The 20,467-nt window shown below is 44.0% G+C and overlaps 1 protein-coding gene across 1 annotated transcript in view; it reads left to right on the top strand.

Moving 5' to 3' along the window:
* The first annotated feature begins 254 nt into the window (after window positions 1-254).
* Window positions 255-20,467, top strand: part of Ly86 (lymphocyte antigen 86) — a 69,366-nt gene continuing 49,153 nt past the window's right edge. The window contains exon 1 of the mRNA XM_052728876.1: window positions 255-459. Coding sequence (XP_052584836.1) covers window positions 324-459 — 136 coding nt within the window. The 5' untranslated portion in view covers window positions 255-323. The remainder of the gene's footprint in view (window positions 460-20,467) is intronic.

Here is a 20,467-nt window from a genome sequence, read left to right as displayed (position 1 = left end):
GGAGTCATGCTGCACATCTTCCTGTGAAAGCAGGAAGTCAGCTTTCAACCTAGCCCACACCTGCACACCACACACACACACACACACACACACACACACACACACACCCCTACTATTTTAAGTGAGTAAAGACCCCCCCTGGAACAGTATTCAAATGCCCCTCCCTACTCTCTGCCTTTGGCCTCTCACATTGGATTCCCCAGAGCCTAGCCTTTGAGAAGTGAAACTTCTCAACATGCCACCCCTTTCATGAGGAGGGAGGAAGAACCGCGGAGGCCTTTGCATTGGGCTTGTTTAGCATTGCTCACACACAACCCCTCATCATGAACAGTGTTGCTGCTGCCCTCCTTGTGTGGACTCTGACTTCTCCCAGCAGCAGTGGTCATGGCAGAGAGGAAGCTTGGCCCACTCACATGGCCTGCAGCGGTGGGGGCTTGGAAGTATTCTACCAGAGTTGCGGTAAGGTCTTATGAAACGTTCGTTTGGGTTTACAGGGAAATTAAAGCCTACAGGTGTGGACAGCGTGAGTACTAAGTTGGTGTGGGGGAGGAACAAGGTTATCGGCAGCCCGGTGCTTTCTCGTGGTGCAGTGAGTCTTTGAGGGCCGTGGGCAGCTCTTGGGAGCTGTGAGGAGGGACAGTGGGACAGCCTGCTGAAAATAACAAAGACAAAAAAAGAGAAATTCACAGTCTTGATATGGGGCCCAGTCTAAGGGCTCAGTTCCTCCAAGAACAAATGATCAGTGATCTTCCAATAAGGTTTTCTTCCCAAATCTGCACCTGGGATGGCTCTCCAGGGCACCCATTGCATCCAGCAATGCAAACTGGGTAAGCGTCAAGTCATTTTTATCAAAGGATCTCTGTTCTTCAGCCGCACCACCCATTGAAGCAGCAAGCACTCCGGAAGTAGCACCGGGTGCCAGGGTTTCCCTGGGAATCAAGACAGCAAACGGGGGTGCTGTGGTCTGACTGCGTCCTGGAGCATGTATTAGAAACGTAGTCCCCAGTGCCACCGTTTGGAGAGGGGGCACATATTGGGAAGAGTTCAGCTGAGAGGGCTCTGCTGCTGGCACCAGCAGCCAGAACTCAGGAGCGGGTTAGTTGTACAGTCCGAGTTTGGTGTCTCCCCTTATCCTCTTCCTTCTGTGATGTTACGACACCGTGGGGAGAAATGAGTCTTCGGATCCATTTTCAATGGCAAGTTAAAGAACCAGCTTGTGGAAAGGCAGGCTTTAATGAAGCCTGGGAATCTTCAGGAAGATGGGGCAAACGTGGCTTGAGATGGAGAATGGGGAGGGGAGAGACTGAGCTCCAGTATCGGTCCCCACCATCATAAGCTGGGAGTAATGAAAGCAACTTTTGAGCAAATAGCTGATCCTGACTTCTGCTACCCAAAGACCTGACCTGAGAGACACAGGTGGTCAGTTCGGTTTCTGGGGTAATACCTGTTTGTTCCTTTTAAAAGTAACATTGAAGTGCATTTTAAAAATTACAAATAAGAAAAAGAATGTTTGCTGTTCTCAGGGTAAACAGGAGCCTAGACTGCTGGTGACAAGTTCATTCAAGGTGTGGGGTGACAGCAAGAGCTGAGGTGGACTAGTTGGGATTTGATTCTCCAGATCATTCAGTCTCATGTCATTGGCTAGTCTGTGTCCCAGATGCCCCCTCAGACTGCAGCCAAGTCTCCTGAGCCCTTTCCCTCACCTGGAGAAGAGGCAAGGGAAAGGAACAGGACATAAGGGCTGCCTCACTGTCTGGGATGGTGCATCTATCTGGAGGTGGACCTTCTCCGAAGAGTGATAAAATATCAGGGATAAACCCTGGGCACTTGGAATAAAGGAACAGAGAAGATGGAGTTTTCTTCTAGGAACAGTTGGAGAATCAGCCAATGAAACCAAAGGATAGATGCTTTGTGGAATGGATGTCGCAGAGGAGGGTGTCAGGTACCAGGGGACATGTGATTGGAAGAGAGTTAGCTTTGGATCATCTAACATAAATTTAAACTTAAAGAATGATAAAGGCAGCTGGACAAAACCTCCTACTTGAAGGGTCTGCCTGTGTGTGTCAAAGACTATGATGCTTAGTGATTCATTAGCGTGATCCTTGCTTTATAAGTGTGTTAGCATGGGGTCGGAGACGCTAGCTGACTTTGTAAAGGCTTGCCAGCTAATACTGAATAAAGTATGATCCCAGGGGCACAGAGAAGACAAACATTGAGTAAATATTTGTGGAATTAAAGCACATCCATCACTGGCCTCTCTAAAACAGCCATGTTCTTAATAACCCTGGTGTGCAGTTTTGTTGTTGGAAGAATGGTATAGAGGAGCATGGAGGAGAGTTCACAGAGGGAATAGGGTGTAAAGGCGACAGAGGCCGTGGCATGACCAGACTGAGTTCAGGGAGCTGAGAAATGATGGGCGGGATAGAGACAGCGTACCTAATGAGGGAGAGTTGCCTGTCTTTGGCTGAGGAGCTTCCACTTTGGAAAGATCCTTTGGGTAGTTACTAGGGATGTGGGTATTTCAATGGAGCCTGTTTATGGTTAGAAAAAGGGTTTGTAGCTGGCAGTCATGACAGTTTAGGAAGGTTTTTCATGATCATCATGAAAACCATTCAAAGGTATTTAGACTGAGGGGATCAGTAGAAAGGAAAGTTGAACCCTAGAAGCTCCTGCAGGGGTGGCGGTGACTCTGTCTTCTGAAAGGCCACGAGCTTTTGGAGGTTGAACAGCTGTACACTCCTGGATACAGACTGTACACTACTACTAGGTTTGCAGGGCAGCAGTCTCAGTCAAAGGCTGCCTGGTGTGGCACTCTGGCCAGTGTGGTTCTGCGGCAGTGTTAGCACCTCAGGGGCTTCTAGGATCCAGCTGCGAGCCCAGAAACAGTTGCTGTGGTCTTCTAGGGTAGTGCTTCATTTATCTCTGTTTTTTCACTTGTGATTTTAGTTCCAAGAGAAGGAGACTTTAAGCTAGAAACTGTTTACTGAATCATTAAAAAAAGAAAAGAAAAGAAAACCCTTCAAGAGACAGAACAACCATCAGAAGCGATTTCTGATGTTAGATACAAACCAGGAAGCCAGGTGTAGTGGTTCATGCCTGGAATCCTAATACTTGGGAGGTGGAGGCTGGAGGATGTGGAAGTTCAAGGTCATCCTTGATTCACAGAGACTTTGAGGCCAGCATGGCCATACGAGACCTGGCCTCAAAAATATAATAATAATAAATAATAATAATTAGGAATAGTTACAAAATAAAAAGTCTAAACAGGAAGTGAGAAAAATTTTCTGAAAAGCAGAAGTCTGAACTTGTTCAAGAAAGAGAACTGCAAAAAAAGAAGCCAGTGTTGTCAGATCAAAATGCAAGAACATTCAGGGATCTTCCTACATTAATTCATAAAATAATATTTTTAAAAGCCTAGGGGTGTGGCCCCAGTGCCTACTAGCATATTACTTACATGCAGCCTCTAGTACTCAAAGAAACAGCGTAGATTATAAAAATACTTACGAAAAGGAGAGAAGTCAATGGCAGCGGAAGAAATAGGGTGAACAGGAGAGCAGGAGGCAGTGTTATGGACAGAATGTTTGTGCCTCCCACCAAAAAAATTCATCCACTAAGAGCAATGAGATGTCTGCAAGCCTGATAACCTGAGTTGATTCCTGGAATCCATGTTGTGGTGGAAGGAAGAAGCGATTCCACACAGTTGTCCTCTGAGCTCACACATCATATCAGGGGTATGTCCACACTCATGATCATACATCATTTACTCATACACACACTCACACAATAATAATAAAATTTTAGTTTATATCTTACATCCTACCTCTAAGATGATGGTATTAGGAGGTAGGGCTTTTGTAAGGCAATTAGATCATGAAAGCAGAACCCACAGGAATGGGATTTTTCTTTTACAAAAGAGACCCCCTGGAACCAGAAGCCCACACCAGAAACCCAGTCCTGCTGGGCACTCTGATCTCAAACTTGTGAAAACTTGAGAGCTCTGAGAATACCAGTTGATGCTCAAGTCACTCTGTCTATGGTAACTTGTCACATAACCCTGAGCCAAGGAAAACAGAAGCAAGTAAGGTCAAAACACATATGACAGATGAATCAGGTGAAAGATAAAGGCTTAGGATCTGGAGTCAGCAAATCTCATTCAAACTGTTAGGGAAGATGCTAGTCTCAGGCCCTTGTTGCTGAGGTATTTGTCCCCACGCATGTTCCAAGTTTCACTTTACTGACTAAAATAGAATGCACTGGGGCTGAACATAGCTTAACTAGTAAAGTGCTTGCTATATGACCATGAAGACCTGAGTTCACGCCCCGAACTCATGCAAACATGCTAGTGTGTGTGCTCATAATCCCAGCACAGGGGAGGAAGAAGTAGATGTGTCCCAGGAACTCACTGACATGCCAGCCTAGCCCAGTTGTGAGTGTCAGGCCAGATGGAAGACTCTGTCTCAAAAATTAAGGTGGTCAGCACCTGAAGAACAATGCATGAGGTTGACCTCTGACCTCTCTCTATATACACACACAGACAAGACACAAACACACAACACACATGTGCACACAAAAACAAGTAAAAAAATTATATACATATATACATATACATGTATATATATATATATATATATATATATATAATTTTTTTCAAGCACTCATTAATCATTTAGGGTTCTGAAGAACAGAAGTGTAAAGTAAGTTTCTCTGGGTCACGGTGCTGCCCAGGCCTCACTCCCTTAGAGGCTCTAAGGGAGAAAATAACTACACTTTCCAGTTTGCAGTCTGTCTCTTAGTTCGAGGCTCTTCCTCCGTCTTCAGAAGCAGACCTGTAGCCTCTTGTTCCAGCCATCACATTGCTTTCCTGAGCTACGGCAAAGCCCTCTACCTCCTTCTTGTGAGATATTTGTATGAGGGTGACCTCCCAAACATGAGATTCGTAGCTGTGATGGCCATCTCTCTGACCAGATACAGGAGCATTCACAGGTTCTGAAGATGAGGACTTGGCTGTTTTTAGTCACCATTTTCAGCCTACTACAAGAGGCATAGTCTTTTACCTCACAAGGCTGTGGAAGGATTCAGTGAAAAGAACCATAGGAAAAGGTCTCCAAATATACTACATACTTAATAAATTTTTGCTGTTGGTAACTTTATGTGGTATGATATAATCAATAGAATAGTGGTTCTCAGCCTTCCTAATGCTGCAACCATTTAATACAGTTCCTCGTGTTGTGGTGACCCCACACCCATAAAATTATTTCGTTGCTACTTCATAACTATGATTCTGCTACTGTTATGAATCATAATATAAATAATCTGACATGTGATATGGAGAGGGGTGGCCACCCCCAGGTTGAGAACCCCTGCAATAGAAGTGTATCTGACTATAGTCCTCATTGAAAGCAAATCAAACAAGGAAATGACATTTCCAAAACAAACCAATTTTCAAGCTGGTTTGAAACTTTGTCCAGTTCTGAGGGAGAAACAATGAGAGAAACTTTCCCCTGAATGGCTAGCTTCCTGGGTGACATGTCTAAGCAGTACCACTGTCCCCTTAGTGTAGATGAAGGCCTAGAATCAGGACATACAGCGAAGAGCCATCTACAACCTTCCTGGGGTGCAGCTCTCAGAGGGCCACTGGCTCATTCTGAAAGTTTGGTTGCCATAGGAATAAATGAGCCAGCCATTCCACCAGGAAATCCTCCCTAACCATTGTTGTGGCGGCTGTGGGGTTTGTTAGCAGGTTTTCCATGGGGGCTAGATTGCAGGGGTCTAGGTGATACTTCCTGACGAAGCTTGAGACTAGACGCCATTCTTACCACTTCACATGCTTTTCACGGACTTTGTCAACAAGGAGGCAGAGACCATAGGCTCCATGTCGTGTGCCCAAGTTGCTTCATGCTCCCTTTTGTTTTATCTGATACTCACAGACAACCTTGCCACAAAAAGTGTTCTTGGGAATAGTCTGCATCGGGGAACTGCCAACTGTAGCCCACAGGCCTCTCACACGTGGCCTGTGAGCTAAGAATTACATCTTCATTTTTAAATGATTAAAGAATTCAAAATAAAGAATGATACTTCTGTTACTATGAAAAATACCTGATATGACCAACTTTTAAAAGTTAGTTTATTTTGGCACATTGGGTTGAGGTTTCAGTCTGTGACTGTTTGTACCCATTGCTTTGGGCCTGTGGTGAGATACTCTTCATATCAGGAGTGAGGAAAACAGACCACCACACAAGCAGGAAGTGAAATGGTGGAAGAAGAGACCAGGTTTCTCCGTTCCCTTTGAGGGCATACCCAAAGCGGCCTATGGACTTCTATTGACACTCTTCCTGAGGAGATTTGAACAAACTAACCACGGAGAGGAAACTGATGACAGACTAAAGTGACAATGTTCCCAAAGTCCAACTTGGTGAAGCAATGAGTGGATTAGGATTACTTACAGGAGTGTGGGTGAAGGATGCAGGAGCAGGGATGTCTGAAAGGTAGTTACATCGCTAAAAGCCCATGCCAACACAATTGAGATTCACAAAAGCTGGAGCCCTGGAACTGCCCGCACTGTCTGTAGGCAATGTGATAGGTCAGAGGCTTGTCTCCTCAGGAATCCTTACTGCTTCCATAACCTTGGGGGACTTGGGGGCAGGGGTCTTGTACATCTGGTAAATCTCAGAACTTTCTGAGATTGTTTTTGAGTTGTCTTCTCCCTGAGTCTTAAGGAGCCTCCCTTTAAATCTTTCTGAGTCTTGATGAGTTTCCTTCCACAATTGAGCCAATTGCAGGAAATTTCAATGCAAATTCCTACCAGGCCCCACCTCTTCAATGAGCTACCATTTCCACATTAGTGAACAAACCTTTCACACATAGGCCACTGGGAGACATTTGAGATCCAAACTAAAGCACTGTGGTACATGAGGACTGCATGAAATTTAAATGTGTGTATCCATAAGTAAAGTTCTATTGGCACACAGCTTCATTCATTTATGTATTATTACTGATGGCTATTTGTGTGCCATAACAGCAACTGAATGGTGTGACCTTGACCATGAGCTGTGCGCAGTCTTAGATACTAACCATCTTTACAGACACAGTTGGTCAAAGGTAGGAAAGAATCTCTTAAGATTGTCACTAGATCAGATCATCAAGTTCCAGATCTTCTAGGTGGAGAGTGGCTGTTGAACACATGAACCCTAAAACTACCATTAGTAAGAAATCTGTAGGCCTCCTCTGAGAGAATCATCATTGTTATAATGATCTCCCTCTTAAGTATCTGGAGTTCCAGCTTTCATGGGTCTCACCCATGTTGGTGTGGGCTTTTGCTGATGCAGCTGCCTTAAGTATGTTATTTTACAGTTAGTGGTCCCTTACAATGTCTCATGTGACCCTCACAAGAAAATCCTAGAGGGAGGTTGGATGTGGATCTCTATTTCTAGATGTAGAAACTGGGCTACATATATAATAAGTAAACAAGATAATGTGACTGAGCCTAATACAAACCTAAGAATTCCAACTCCCCCTCTCCTGGCATTCTAATAGGCAAACATCTAGGAAGGGGAAGAGAAGAGGGAATACCTTCTGATTAAAGAACAGTTTTTCTGCCTCCCACCCCCACCGTCACCCTCTCCATCTCTTTACATATTCAGAATTGGCTCAATTTGGCTCTTTTCCAGCAGCCATCAGGGACCTCCAGTATCTGTAGAGGACCCCCACACTAACATTTGCAATGATGTGTCTCAAGTTGCAAGATTGAATGTAGAAATGGCATCCCCCAAATTTAAAAAAAAAAAAGCCAATTGGGAATGCTTTTGCCAGTATGAATGTTGTGTTCGCCAGTCAGGGCCTTCCTGTGTGGTTGGCATGCTTATTTCCTAAGGAAGCCCATTTCCCACACACAACAGGTTCCCCTTTGGAGTAGTTAGTGAAGAGAAGAAGGATGCTCTATCATGGGCAGAATGTTGTGGATGATGCCATAGGACCCAGCCAACTCCTAAGAGTTCCCAGGGTCTCAGGTGAGTGCTGCATCTGGTTCTCAAGCTTCAGTCTTTCAGCAAACATCTACCCAGGGCAGTGGTTCTCAACCTTCCTAAAGCTGTGACCCTTTAATACAGTTCCTCACGTTGTGGTGACCCCCCAACCATAAAATTATTTTGTTGATACTTCATAACTGCAATTTTGCTACTGTGATGAATCATAATGTAAATATCTGCTATGCAGAATATCTGATATGCAACCCCTGTGAACGGGTTGTTTGACTCTCAAAATGGTCGCATCCCACAGGGTGAGAACCACTGCTCTGAGGCGACCAGCCTCGTTCACATCTATCTAAATAGCATTTCTAAGTTGTTGAAGTTTGCTTCGGGGTGCACAATTTACCTGACCTCCAAAATGTCCCTTAATTATGAAAGTCTAAATCTGATCACGCACATGCACCTGCATAATCCGTCAAGGTAGTCAAACAGGACAATTAATCAGGCTTCAAGAATGCAAAACAGTGCCGGCAAAATCCCCCGGAGAATAGAGGGCAAACTACGAATGACCTACCCCCAGAACTCACTGAACAAAGCATAGGGATAAAGTGTTCATCAAAAGTTTTAAGGTGTCTTGAGAAGCAAGGAATAAGGAAAGGGGGGCTGCTTTCCCCAGAACCTGATAATTCTGAAGTAAAGGAGTAACAAAACCAATATCAAAGAAACAACATAATAACATCAAAAAGAATCACAGGCTATGTGACCATTTAGCAATGCTTTCAAGTCCTGCACAGAATGTAATCTCTCTCAGTTTGTGGTTGTTCAATAAAGGAAAAATATTGAGAGATAGAAAGAGAGAAAGAGAAGGGAGAGAGGGGGCAAGGAGAGAGAAAGAGGGAGGAGGGAGGGAGGGAGGGGGGGGAGAGAGAGAGAGAGAGAGAGAGAGAGAGAGAGAGAGAGAATGAATCCCAGGATGATAAGTTTGGGCATGCAGGATGCAGATTGAAGAGCAGACTACCTGGAACAGGGTGCTGCCTTTTGGGTCAAATTTTAAAACAGGAAGTTGACTTAGAAAATACAAGAGGTTTGGTAATGAGATGCAGATTTTTTTTTTTTTTTTGAAAGTTAGAATGGATGCTGGAAGGGAAGCGATCCCTATAGATAGGTTCCTGGGAGCCCACCACTGGGACCCTCGAGTGGTTTCATTTAATGGAAACCACTTAGAAGCCAAGCTTGCAGGGTGGTATGAATTCTCCTGAGCACATTAAGAAAGAGATGCTAAGTAACTCAGCGAGCAGAGGGAAGAAAGCCAAGTCTGCGGTTCTAAAGAGGCCTCTTTAGTGGGCAGGAAATAAGTGTGTTCTGAAAGCCTAGCCACTGCCCTTTCCAGCCATATGAAATCCCCATAGACACCTGGCTCTGTTTATGTTTGAAGAGGAGACTCTTGGGAGAGGCCGATATGGGGAAGACTGTGCTCCAGCTCAGCAGCTGGTTTTCAGTGAGCACACCCCCAACACCACAGGCAGCATGGGGTCCTGGACATGGTTTCCATTCAGGCCTTTGGGGGGACGGGGTGCAGGGCATGGGACACCAGAGTCTAGAAAACGGCCTTCAGTGAAACATCCTTTGCAAGCTCCATAATCACAGTGATGAAGGAACACACAGCTGTCAGAGGTTGTCTGATCCCTAGACAGCAGCATCTGGGAGACAGAGCAATAGGTGCCCCTCAAAGACCCAAGCAACAGGGCAGGGCTCTGTATGGGAAGAGAAGGATGGACTGCTCAGTGATTTCATGCACTCGAGATTGGTGTTTTGCGTTTCCTAGTTTCCTCCTAAGGTCAGATTCTGGATCTATACCCAGTAGCTTTGTGCTAGGGAACTGGAAATACCAGGCAGGTGCCTGAAGCGTGCTGCAGCTAACCAGGAAGCAAGTGTTCGCACATTTGTATGAGGCTGATGAGGGAGCAATGCACAAAGAACAATGCGCAGATTAGCGTGTAGCAGGAATCCCTTGGCCTCTTAACCATGAGGATAGAGCGCCCAGAGCCACCTTCTTATGATGGCCACAAGTAATGCCCCCTTTCCCAATAGCTGAGGCCTTTCTTATCCAAATGGTTTCTGTGCGTGTTAGTGACAATTTAGTCCTTTTTACTGTGTTTTAAAATGTCCCTTTAAACATGTGAGTGCTACTTACACAACTGCTATACTAACGTTTTGCTCATTTAACAAGTTTTCACAGAAGGGCACATTATCCACAAATTTATCAATAGAATCTCCTTAAGTGTTTGCTGGAATACAACATATTTTTTCCTGATCGCTTTAAAACATTTGACTAGCAGAAAAAGTGTGTAGAACGATCACAAAATAATTTCACGACTGTTTTTTCTTAAACTTGTTTCAAAGACCCAAAACTATGGGTCTGGTTTCTTCATCTTTGTATTGACACTTACTTTCTTCTCTTCCTTTTCTGTTTGATATGAAGTCTCACGAATGCTGCCCGGGGTAACCACGGTCTCTTGATCCTCCTGCCCACTCAGCTTCCTGAGTAACTGGTATCGGGGGTGTAGACCATAGCACCGACATGATTACTATTACCTACAAGGCTGACGCTTCCCTGCAGTTGTAGGGGTATGTGTGAGTATTTGTGTATGTAGCATGTTTCAGCTCAAAGAATATATGTTTTTGACTTACCAACCCGTTGATTCTGGCCTTGGTGGCCAGTCATCAGGCTGAGTTCTCTTGGCATTAATGCTTCCTGACACAACCTGAAGACCTCTGAAGATCCTTCTTCCCACAAAGCTCCCTCCATTCTCTCTTGGCCACTTTCTCTTTAGAAAGTATACCGAGGTTTGCTGGGTCACTGTTTTGTGATTCAGCACCCTACCATTATCCTATGCCTGGAGGCTTATGTCGACTGTGAACATCCCAACAGAAACCTCAGGGGGTCACTTAGAGGAGAGGACGGAGTTGCTCTGGGTGGTTAAGGCTCATCTTTACAAACAGAGCTGACTTGTGATGAGCATTAAGCTGTCTCTCTACTTGTAGGGTCTGTGATTGCAGGCGACAGTCCAACTCTCCATTGACTTTGGGGAAGTGTGCACTGGGGAAAGAACCCAGAGCCTGTGTGTGCTAGACAAGCACTCTGCCACGAGCTTTACCCTTAGCTCATCTACTGGGTTTTGAGATGGGACCACTTGCGCTGATCCATCCTTCTATTTTTCTCCAAGGCTGTCTGGCTCATTCACAACTCTTTGTCCTCACTCCTACTCATGTACAAAGATAGAGAAAACTTCAGCGTTCTCTCTGGTCTGTCCATATGGCTAAAGACATTCTGAATTCCAAAGAACTGAGAACGAGGCTTCATGCACATGAAGCACTTAGGATGTGACCCAGTTTCCTTCCCGTCTTCGTTGTCACTTAAACACTCCTGCTAAGTAATTCCTAGGGACAGAACCATGAGACATGAGATCTCAGAGACATCAAAACAGCAGTGTCATGTTTCATCCAGCACCAACAACTTCCTGCTATCCTGAACACCACTGGCCACAGTCAGCAAAGGAGGCACTGCACGGTTCTTCCTGACTGGTATTTTCTGTCTCTAACAGGTGTTGCAGGTCACACTAGACCGCCTGGAAAGCAGATATAGAGGACATTGGTCTTTTCCATCATAATCGCAGTGGATAGGAGGAGAGGGAGACATGCCCCCACAGGGAATGAGGGGCCTGAGCAGCTTTTGGGGATCAACTCAGTGTCTCCAGAGGCAAAGCTGTTGGTTTTGGCAGTCTGTCTGTGGCTGCTGGAGAAACACTGGAGTTTAGGAAAGTTGTCACTTGATGACTAATTTCCCCAAAGTCTGGCATTCTTCAGGGAGGCTTAGCCTCCTGCAAGGCCCTCTGATAGGCAAACCAGGGGTCTCTCATGGGCTGGAATAAGGTCAGGCCCTGTAGAGCCTTGGGGATTCAGTATAAATGCCCCCTTGTTGAAAAGAGGATCCTCTGAGCCTGAAAGACGGCATGTTCTAACTGTGGTCAGCAAGCCAATCAGTGGAAGGACCTAACAGGACCCTCCTGGTCAAGCTCAGCTTCCTTCCTCTTCAAACAGAAAACCCCCAAGAGAACTTGCCCAGTTTCAGATCTGAAATACCACATAAACCAAGACCAGAGCAAGGTCTCTGAAAAGCAAAATGTCTCTTTCCAGGCAGCTCATCTTGTAAAACAATTTGTCCAGGTCCCTTCCTGCCTAAGACCCTATAAAATATGAAGCTTTGCAGCTGCAAATGATTCATGAGACTCAGCTCTGGTTGAGAACACCATAATTGTGGACTTTTCATGGGAATGTCATGTATTGTTTCCCGCTTTGCCTGTGAAGGGCACATTCTAAGACCCTCAAGTCTAGAGTGATGACCTTACACATACTTAACTTTTTCTATACACACATACCCATGACAAAGTTTAACTTATAAATAGTCCCAGTAAAAGTGACAACAGGCAACTAATAATAAAATAATTTTAACAACATGTCCTAATAATATTGCCACCAGCTACACTTGTACGTTAGGGTCATTACAAAGTAGGATGACAGTCATTTGAACACAAAGCACTCTGATTCCATGACAACCAATCAGATAGCTGAGACAGCTACTAAATGACTGATGTGTGAGTCCCATATACAGGGTGGATATGCTGGATACAGGGGACCGAGTGGGGTGGCATGGGAGTTCATTGTGCTGCCCAGAAGAGTTTATCATTTACAGTTTAGAAATGGTTCGTTTCTGGAATTTTCCATTTTAATATGATTAGTTCATGATGGTAACAAATTGTGAAACATAAAACTGCAGATGCCGAACAGCTACTGAATTTTTCATAAAATATGAGAAGGAAAAATGCTTGTTTAGAATAAGGGCTGCACCTTCTATGACAGGAACCTCCTTGTGGAACCTAACAACTTACAGTAAACACATACAGTGTCGGGGGAGATCTGTGAAAGTTATTACAGTGACATGGGCCCCTTGAGCCTGAAAGTGTGACACCAGAGCCTGCATCTTCTGTTCTTTTCTCCATATATGGGAGAACTAGCTACAGACAACCAACCTCAGCCATCGGACAAATACACACGCTTCCGCCACCACCCCCTCTACTGGGATCATCTGCCTTGGGTCTGAATCACTGGGTGGAAGGCGTTCTAAGAGGGAGACTAAGTTCCAGCAGACCCACAGTGAGCCGTTTGGAATCCAAGCAGAATGGGCAGGAAGATCATTTTCCAGTGGCAACAATGGCTTTTCCACCTCACATGTGGATTGAATTTTAACTAAATTGAAGGGTATTCATGGATAAATAGAGTTGGTGTTTTCAGAACACACCTGAAGAGAAGACTGTCAGTCACTCTTGATTTATTTGATCCAGTGGTTGAATAGAGCACAGCTGGCAGGCAAGAATCTAAACTGTGCCTGAGGTTTGAGAACCAGTAAGCAGAGGGAGCAGGAGATGCCTGTGTGTTATCCGATGGCAAGCTTTCAGGGGATTTCCTTCTTGGGGCAGTAAGCCAGGAAGGGTGGCAGGAGCGTAAGGGAGAGGTAGGCAGTCATAGCTGCTCTCCCGCTACCCCATAGATCTATATTTCACCCCTGTCAGAGGAGGTGGAGCTGAAGGTCCGAAACACAAGGGTCATCAACTTGACAATGTTAGGAATGAAACCATGAATTCTGCTCTTTTTCTGATCTAGAGATAATGTGATGTGATACCCTTTTCCAAATGAAGGGACGTAGCAGTGAGCTTCAGTCGCCAGTCAGCCGGCAGGTACAGGGGTAATGATAGTCTACAGTACACTCTGTTGCTAAGCCATGTTGTTGATAGGTTGGGGGTATTACATGCCTTTTCAACTTCTGATGAGTTTATAAGGCTGTGGCCCCATCATAAGCAGGGGAGGGAGTGTTTCTGTAACTAAAGGAGAAAGCTAATTGTGATTTACAGTGTGAAATCTCAGGCACTCACCTCATCCCCAATGGGACTCTGATGTTCGGCTCCACCTAAGAGCTATATGTACCAGTGAGGTCTGTGATGTCCTAGTTCCTAATTTTTCAAAAGAAACCAAGACTTAACCCATAGATACAATGCCCTAATTTACATATATGGAAACCGGCCTGGTTTTGAGCACAATGAGAATCCACAAAATACATCCAAAAGCCACAAATAACACTAAGTGCCACCACTTTCAGCCTCTGCTAGAGAGGGAAGGGTTCAGTGGGGCCATGCCCTTCTACACCACTCCCTTCCTGCAACTCTCCCAACTCTGAGGTTTGCTCAACATCTCCAAGAGCACCTTGAGGTCAGTTTGAGCATCACATCATCCTTTGTATCAAGCAGGCCTCCACATAAATCCTCAAGGGGTCCAAACATAAAATAGTTATGCATCCCCTTGTTCAGATAGCAATAGTCTCAGCAGCCCATAGCCCAGTGTTCAAGTCTGCCTAGTTCATGCTGATTCCATCCCATCTGGATACCTGGAATTGCTAGTTAAATTTAGTACTAATTTTGGCCCGAATCTATTAAAATGTTTCTTGATATTTACAAATGTCATTAAATATTTTTTCTTTCCTATTATTTTTAAAAATTAATTTATTCTTTGGCAATTTCGTGCATGTACCTAATACACTCTGGTTACACTCAGCCACCCTCTCTTACCCCTGCCAATCCCCACAACTCTCTCTCTTCCCACTAAGTCTCCATCCCATTTTCACATCTTTTTGTTTTTGCTTCACAACCCACCCAGGTTCAACCACAGCCCCTCTTGTAGGCATAGCTGTGAAGCTATCCACTGTAGCATGAAAAATTCACCAGCAGCCATCATTACTAAAGACAATGACTTCCTTTTCCAGCAGTCTACAACTACTAATTGCTCCCCTGTGTGGGGGCTGCATTCCCCTGAGCTCATCCCTCAACTCTGACTGAATGTTTGAAGGCTTGGTATTGTACAGACCTTATGTAGGCAACTCCAGTTATGAATTCATAAATAGTCAGGACCTTGACATCCCCAGAAGACAGTATTTCCATTTAGCAAAACAAAAGTAGTACGTTTACCCTGGGTGCCTATGACCTCCCCAGCCATCGGCCTTTAAATAGGTCTCCAGTACCAGGCAGGAATTCTTTGCTGGGGAGGGGCCTCTGAATCAATCAGAAGTCAATTGGTTTACTCAATAATCATGCTACTTTTATACCAATGGGCACATCTTGCCTGGAAAGTTGAAATATATATATTTCTTAAAAAGAATGAAAAGTAAGAAAGCAACCATAAATTATGGTAGTGATGAACCACATCTGATTTATTTTAGAACAAAATGCACAGCCTGTACTCAATATAAACTAGAAGGATTGGCTTGAATATTGCTGACGTTAAAGGCTTCTCCGGAAATGGCTGCTAAAACAAGGCACGGGGTACAAACTTGTTTGAGAAATGGTCCCTAGGAAACCCCAGGATGAGAATGAAGAGGTGAGACATGCAAGAAAACAAGGCTAATCCAAGTGACCACTGTCATAAACAAGTCTCAATCCTGCTGAGGACCTCAGGAAGCCTCAAAATGTCTCTTCCAAACTGGGAGAGCTAGGGTATTGATCTGTCAGCTCGCAAGAGCTATTCCCAGAGACATTTCTTCTCAACACTTCCACTTAACTGTGTTAATGAGACAGGCTTACTCCTATACCAAGAGATGTAGAAGCAGCAAGTCATAAGAGTTTGCAGGAAGAAATCTTTGGTGGCATTAAATGCTATGTGCTTTAGTTCATTCAAGCTACTAAACAAAATACCTTAAATTGGGTAATTTATGGGCAATAGAATTTTAATGCTTGGTTATAATTTATTTATTAATTGGGCATGGATTCCTTTCTGTGGAGTGGGCATCAAATCTGATCAGAAATCAATTGGTTACTCCCATCACAGTCATGCCCCTGTTGTGCCAGTGGGTGAATGTTTTATTTTATTGAATTACATTAGTTAAATAGATATGCTGGCTAAGAATCCAAGGCAAAGGCAAATTTAACATCTGGTGAGAGTTTGATCTCAGCTTCATAGATGCTACCTTCTGATTTTGCCCTCATGGTGGAAGGTGGAAGGGGCACACAAGTTTCTCCAAGCATCCTCATAAAATACTAACTAACCCCACTCATGAAGGACTAACAACCTCCTAGAGTCCTTGCCTTCCAGTACCACTGCCTTGAAGGTTAGTACTCTGCTACAACGCCCTTGAACATTTGAATTGCATACTGAATTACTGAATACACACAAACATGTTGATGAACAGGACACTGGTAAAAGAGAGATTGGCATCATTCACCAAAAAGATGATCTACACAGAAAAGCTGTGTGGAATGGGCAATTTCTAAAAGCTATCATAGGCATCTGTCTTGCTGGATAATACTTGGATATGAGGGATGCCATGGAACACAAATCATTTTCAATACATAGCTGAGCTTGTATTGAAAGGACTAGGGGAGGGCTTCTCTAGAAGCAAAGTCTAATACAAAACCAAAACAAACTACAAAACAATTTTAAAAAAATAAAAAGCAGAACTATAAGAGGATACTGGAGCTTTGAGTGCCCTCAGAGAACTGGTCACCTTCCATGGACTAGAACTGAGGTGTTAATGACTGTGCTGTAGTTAGCAACAGTGGCCTGCACCATGTAAGACAGAAAGTTGACCCTTCACGAACATACAACCTTCTTAGTGCAGTAGCCATAAATTTATTTTCCAATGAGTAAAAACCAAGTACTACTGGACAAGGGAATCTGTTTAACTCTTCTGGGTCACTAGGGAAATTATGTGTCCATGAGCGTGAGCAGTTCCAGATATGATAACGCATAGGCTTGGGCCCAAATGTATATGTACTATCTTTTTGGTTCAGGAAATCCCAGGCCCAGAAGTTAAAGTGGTTTTTGATTGAGAACATCTGGAGTGTATTGGCAGAGAAACAAACACCCTCCGTTTATGTTTCACTGGCATGCTAAAGATTCCATAAGCTCGGGGTCCAAAATCTAAAAACAGAAGGGAATAAATTATAGTTGGCAGAAAACTCAAATGCAAGAGACATATCTTGAGAGGTATTAGAATTTGGAAATACAGACACATAATATAAATAATAATAAAATTGTTTAAAGTATTAGAAGTGGGAATTTCAGAGTATGAGAGACGAAAATTACAGTATCAATAAATATCAGGGAGATTTAACAAAATAAAGCCCCTTAGCATGGAATATTTAATTGCTGAAATAAGGAATGGTAGCTAAGTTAAAATGGGGCTTTAAAAATAGCTGGAAAGATGTTATCAGACTCGGCGAGAGGTGTGTTACTGGATATACATCACGGAGGAACAGAGAGACGGAAAATATGAGCTACTACAAAAGGAACTAAGGAAAGGGCAATTGCTAAGCAAAAACTTGGTTCCTTTTCTGGAACTCTGAAAGGTATGCATTTTCGGGTTCAGCACACAATCCCCACGCAGATTCACAAGAGGGACTCCATAGCCTGCCAAAGAGAAACAAATTACCTAACAATAAATTACAATTAAGCTGAGAACAGACTTATAAATAGCATTATCACCATCCCCAGAGAAGAAAGAAAAGAACCTTTGGCCCAGAATTTTATACATAGTTCAAATGCCTATCAGTAATGGGAGAGAATTAAAGATCTTCTGCACAAACAAAATCTAGAGCACATTCCCAGCAGTGATCCTAGAAGTCAGTTCTGAGGGGGGAAGATGGGCCATGATAAATAACTACTGACCAAATTAATCAGATTTTAAAAAGTACCCAAGAATACCAGATTGCCTTGTTAAAATGAGCTATCTGTCTTCTAAAGAAATCTATCCAAGCTACCACTCTGCAGTGGGCATTATATTTAATGGCAGAACACAAAAAACTTTTTGTTTAATATTTTTTTAAAGGCAAAAATATACACCATCATTTCTATCCAACATCCTATTGAAGGCCCCTATCAGAACAATGAGATGAAATATGTTTATGGATCTGAGAGGTAAACAGAGCATATAAAAATTTTGTAATGTGCATCCACATGGAAAAATCTAGTTAACGAATCACTGCAGTGAGAGAGAGTTGAATTGATAGTCCCTCTGGAGACTAACATATTGCACTCTTCCAAAGCACACCAAGCATGTGCCCAACCAGAGGTAATTCTTTCTCAGCTGTAGAATGTGTCATTACGTGTACAGACTACAACTGACCTGTTTTCTCTTGATTGTACATTTAGACTGCCCAAGCTGTTTTAGCTTGAGATGGAGTCGTATATGGTCCAGGTCTGCCTGGAGCTTTCCATGTAGCCCAGGCTTTCTTCAAGCGTATGCTCCTGTCCTGTCTCTGTCTCCCACACTCAGTGTAAAGGCACTATTTATGTCTGTTACATCAGAAAATGCTTCCTGACCCAGGAATTTGCTTTCTCTATTTCTTTGAAGCAGAAGCTAGGAAAGAGGTATTTAGCTATAATGACATAAGACTTGTCTAGTGATGTTCTACACATACTAATAGTTTCTAAGCTATGCCCTGCAAACATATGAGCAGATGGCAAAAGAAGGCTGAACGATATCCAAATGGTTACAGAAATGATGTTAAGGAAACAACAGAATGTTGTCCAGCTTCTTGCAATTTAGCTGGGAAGCCGAATTCATCTCCAGCCTCTATTGTGTGCTTAGCTCAGCAGGGTGTCCAAAAAGGTGGGCCTGGATTCTGCAGTCATTCAATGGGGTGCGGTTCTCCTTGGTTCATCTGAGACTCAGGTTCCCACCTTCTTTTCTATGGCATCTTTCTATCTTTCCATGTAATCCTTTGCATATATATTTAGCAGAACCATTTTTTATCCTGTAAAGAGGAAGAGAGTGATTAATGATAGGACTTGTTGATTGGGGAGAGAGAGAAATGAGTTTTCTACCTGGTTAAGAATGTGTTTTGCTGGCAGAGAAGTACAGCCTCCAGCCATTGGTCTTTTCCTCCTCCAGCACAGACTTGCAGGAGCTTGTAACCCGGTATAACTCCTGCCCCTGGGACCCTGTTCTCCATGCACTTTGCTACACCAGTGGTAAGATGCAATCAACAAGGATAGTTTCCCAGGGAAGCAGCTCCCTTCCCTGAAAGGAAGACAGCTCTCTGGCTGAGCCAGGCATCTGGTGGATTCAGTCTGACTTGTTTTCATTGAGGTAAGAGCTGCAGGAAGAATTCATTTCCCCTGATTTCAGTTCACGATATCCTGAGAGGTGTTCCCAGTGGACATCTTTAACTCCTCTGGAAAGCTGCACTATAGCTCTAGGAAGCCTGCGAGTCTAGACCTGGGAGATGTTGGACTTGTATCAGCTATGGATGTCTGCTGCTATGATTTTCCTTGAATCCAGTGTTTCTTGGTAGAGACACTCTTCTCTTAAATCAGAGGCAGCCATGTTCACAAGCAGCATCCTCACTGGCCCTCTGAGATATGCTAACACAGAAAAGGAGCCTCTCACTATGAATCATCTCCATCCACAGGACTGCTTCCTGGAAAAGGTGTAAATTGATCTGTTTCCTCCTATGGGCCAGCTGGGGGATTGGAAACAGCAGTGGACAATTCATTACCGGACATACAGAAAGAACCGGAAACACATCACGCTGGTCCCATGATTGGAAGCATTTTGGAAACACAATTAACACCCAGGCTTTAGACCTCCTCAGAGTGTGGCCAAAAGTGTGTCAGGGCCCTGAATAGAGCCTTGGGAAGATTGGAGGTGGCTAAGCATGGATGCCAGCTGCCATGGGCATCCTTGTTCTGTGCCCTGCAGTGTTAATAGCCCCACTCCTATGGCACCAGTGCTTTCCCAGAGGCAGTCTTGTGCTGGCTCTTCAAGAGCTGAGTGGGCATGGAAGTTTTCAAGCACACCTTATACTATATGGCTCCTGTAATTTCTCCCTTGGGAGCCCACTTCTTTAGCAAGAGTTTCCTTCAAGTGGACCCTGCCTTCAGGATCCCACTGGAAGAAGAGCTTCAAATGTGCTGTCACTGTGGAAAGTAGGTGGGCCGTTTCTAAGGAAATTGAGCATATACTTGTCAGATGACCCAGAAATCCCACCCGTGAGCATTTATCCCAGAGAAATGAAAACCACAATACGAAAACCAGTATGTGAGTTGATGATGGATTTATCAGTAGTAGACGAGAAGTGGCCAAATGTCTTGGCCTCCAGAACTCTTCTGGAGGCAATTCTGGGAACTTCGTGGTCCCTGTGTGTTGTAACTCCTTATCCTCTGAGCATAACTGCCATAACCTTCTTCATCAGAGCAGCTGTGACTAGGTGCAAGAAATCCTCAAGCTCAATCTTCTTGACATTCTTTCATAGTAGGAGATTGAGGAGGGTCAGTAGACCCTCACCTGAGCTCCAAGACATTACTTTCCTATACATCCCTCCTAATGGTATATAATCCTGCTTAAGCTGCCTGTGATTTCATGGTCTTGGGAGGTGATAGAGTACATAGTGTGGAAG

This window comes from Peromyscus californicus, unplaced genomic scaffold (assembly GCF_007827085.1).
Source record: "Peromyscus californicus insignis strain IS unplaced genomic scaffold, ASM782708v3 Scaffold_8__1_contigs__length_139910024, whole genome shotgun sequence".
Classification (NCBI taxonomy): Eukaryota; Metazoa; Chordata; class Mammalia; order Rodentia; family Cricetidae; genus Peromyscus; species Peromyscus californicus.
This window is presented reverse-complemented; position numbering and strand designations above follow the sequence as displayed.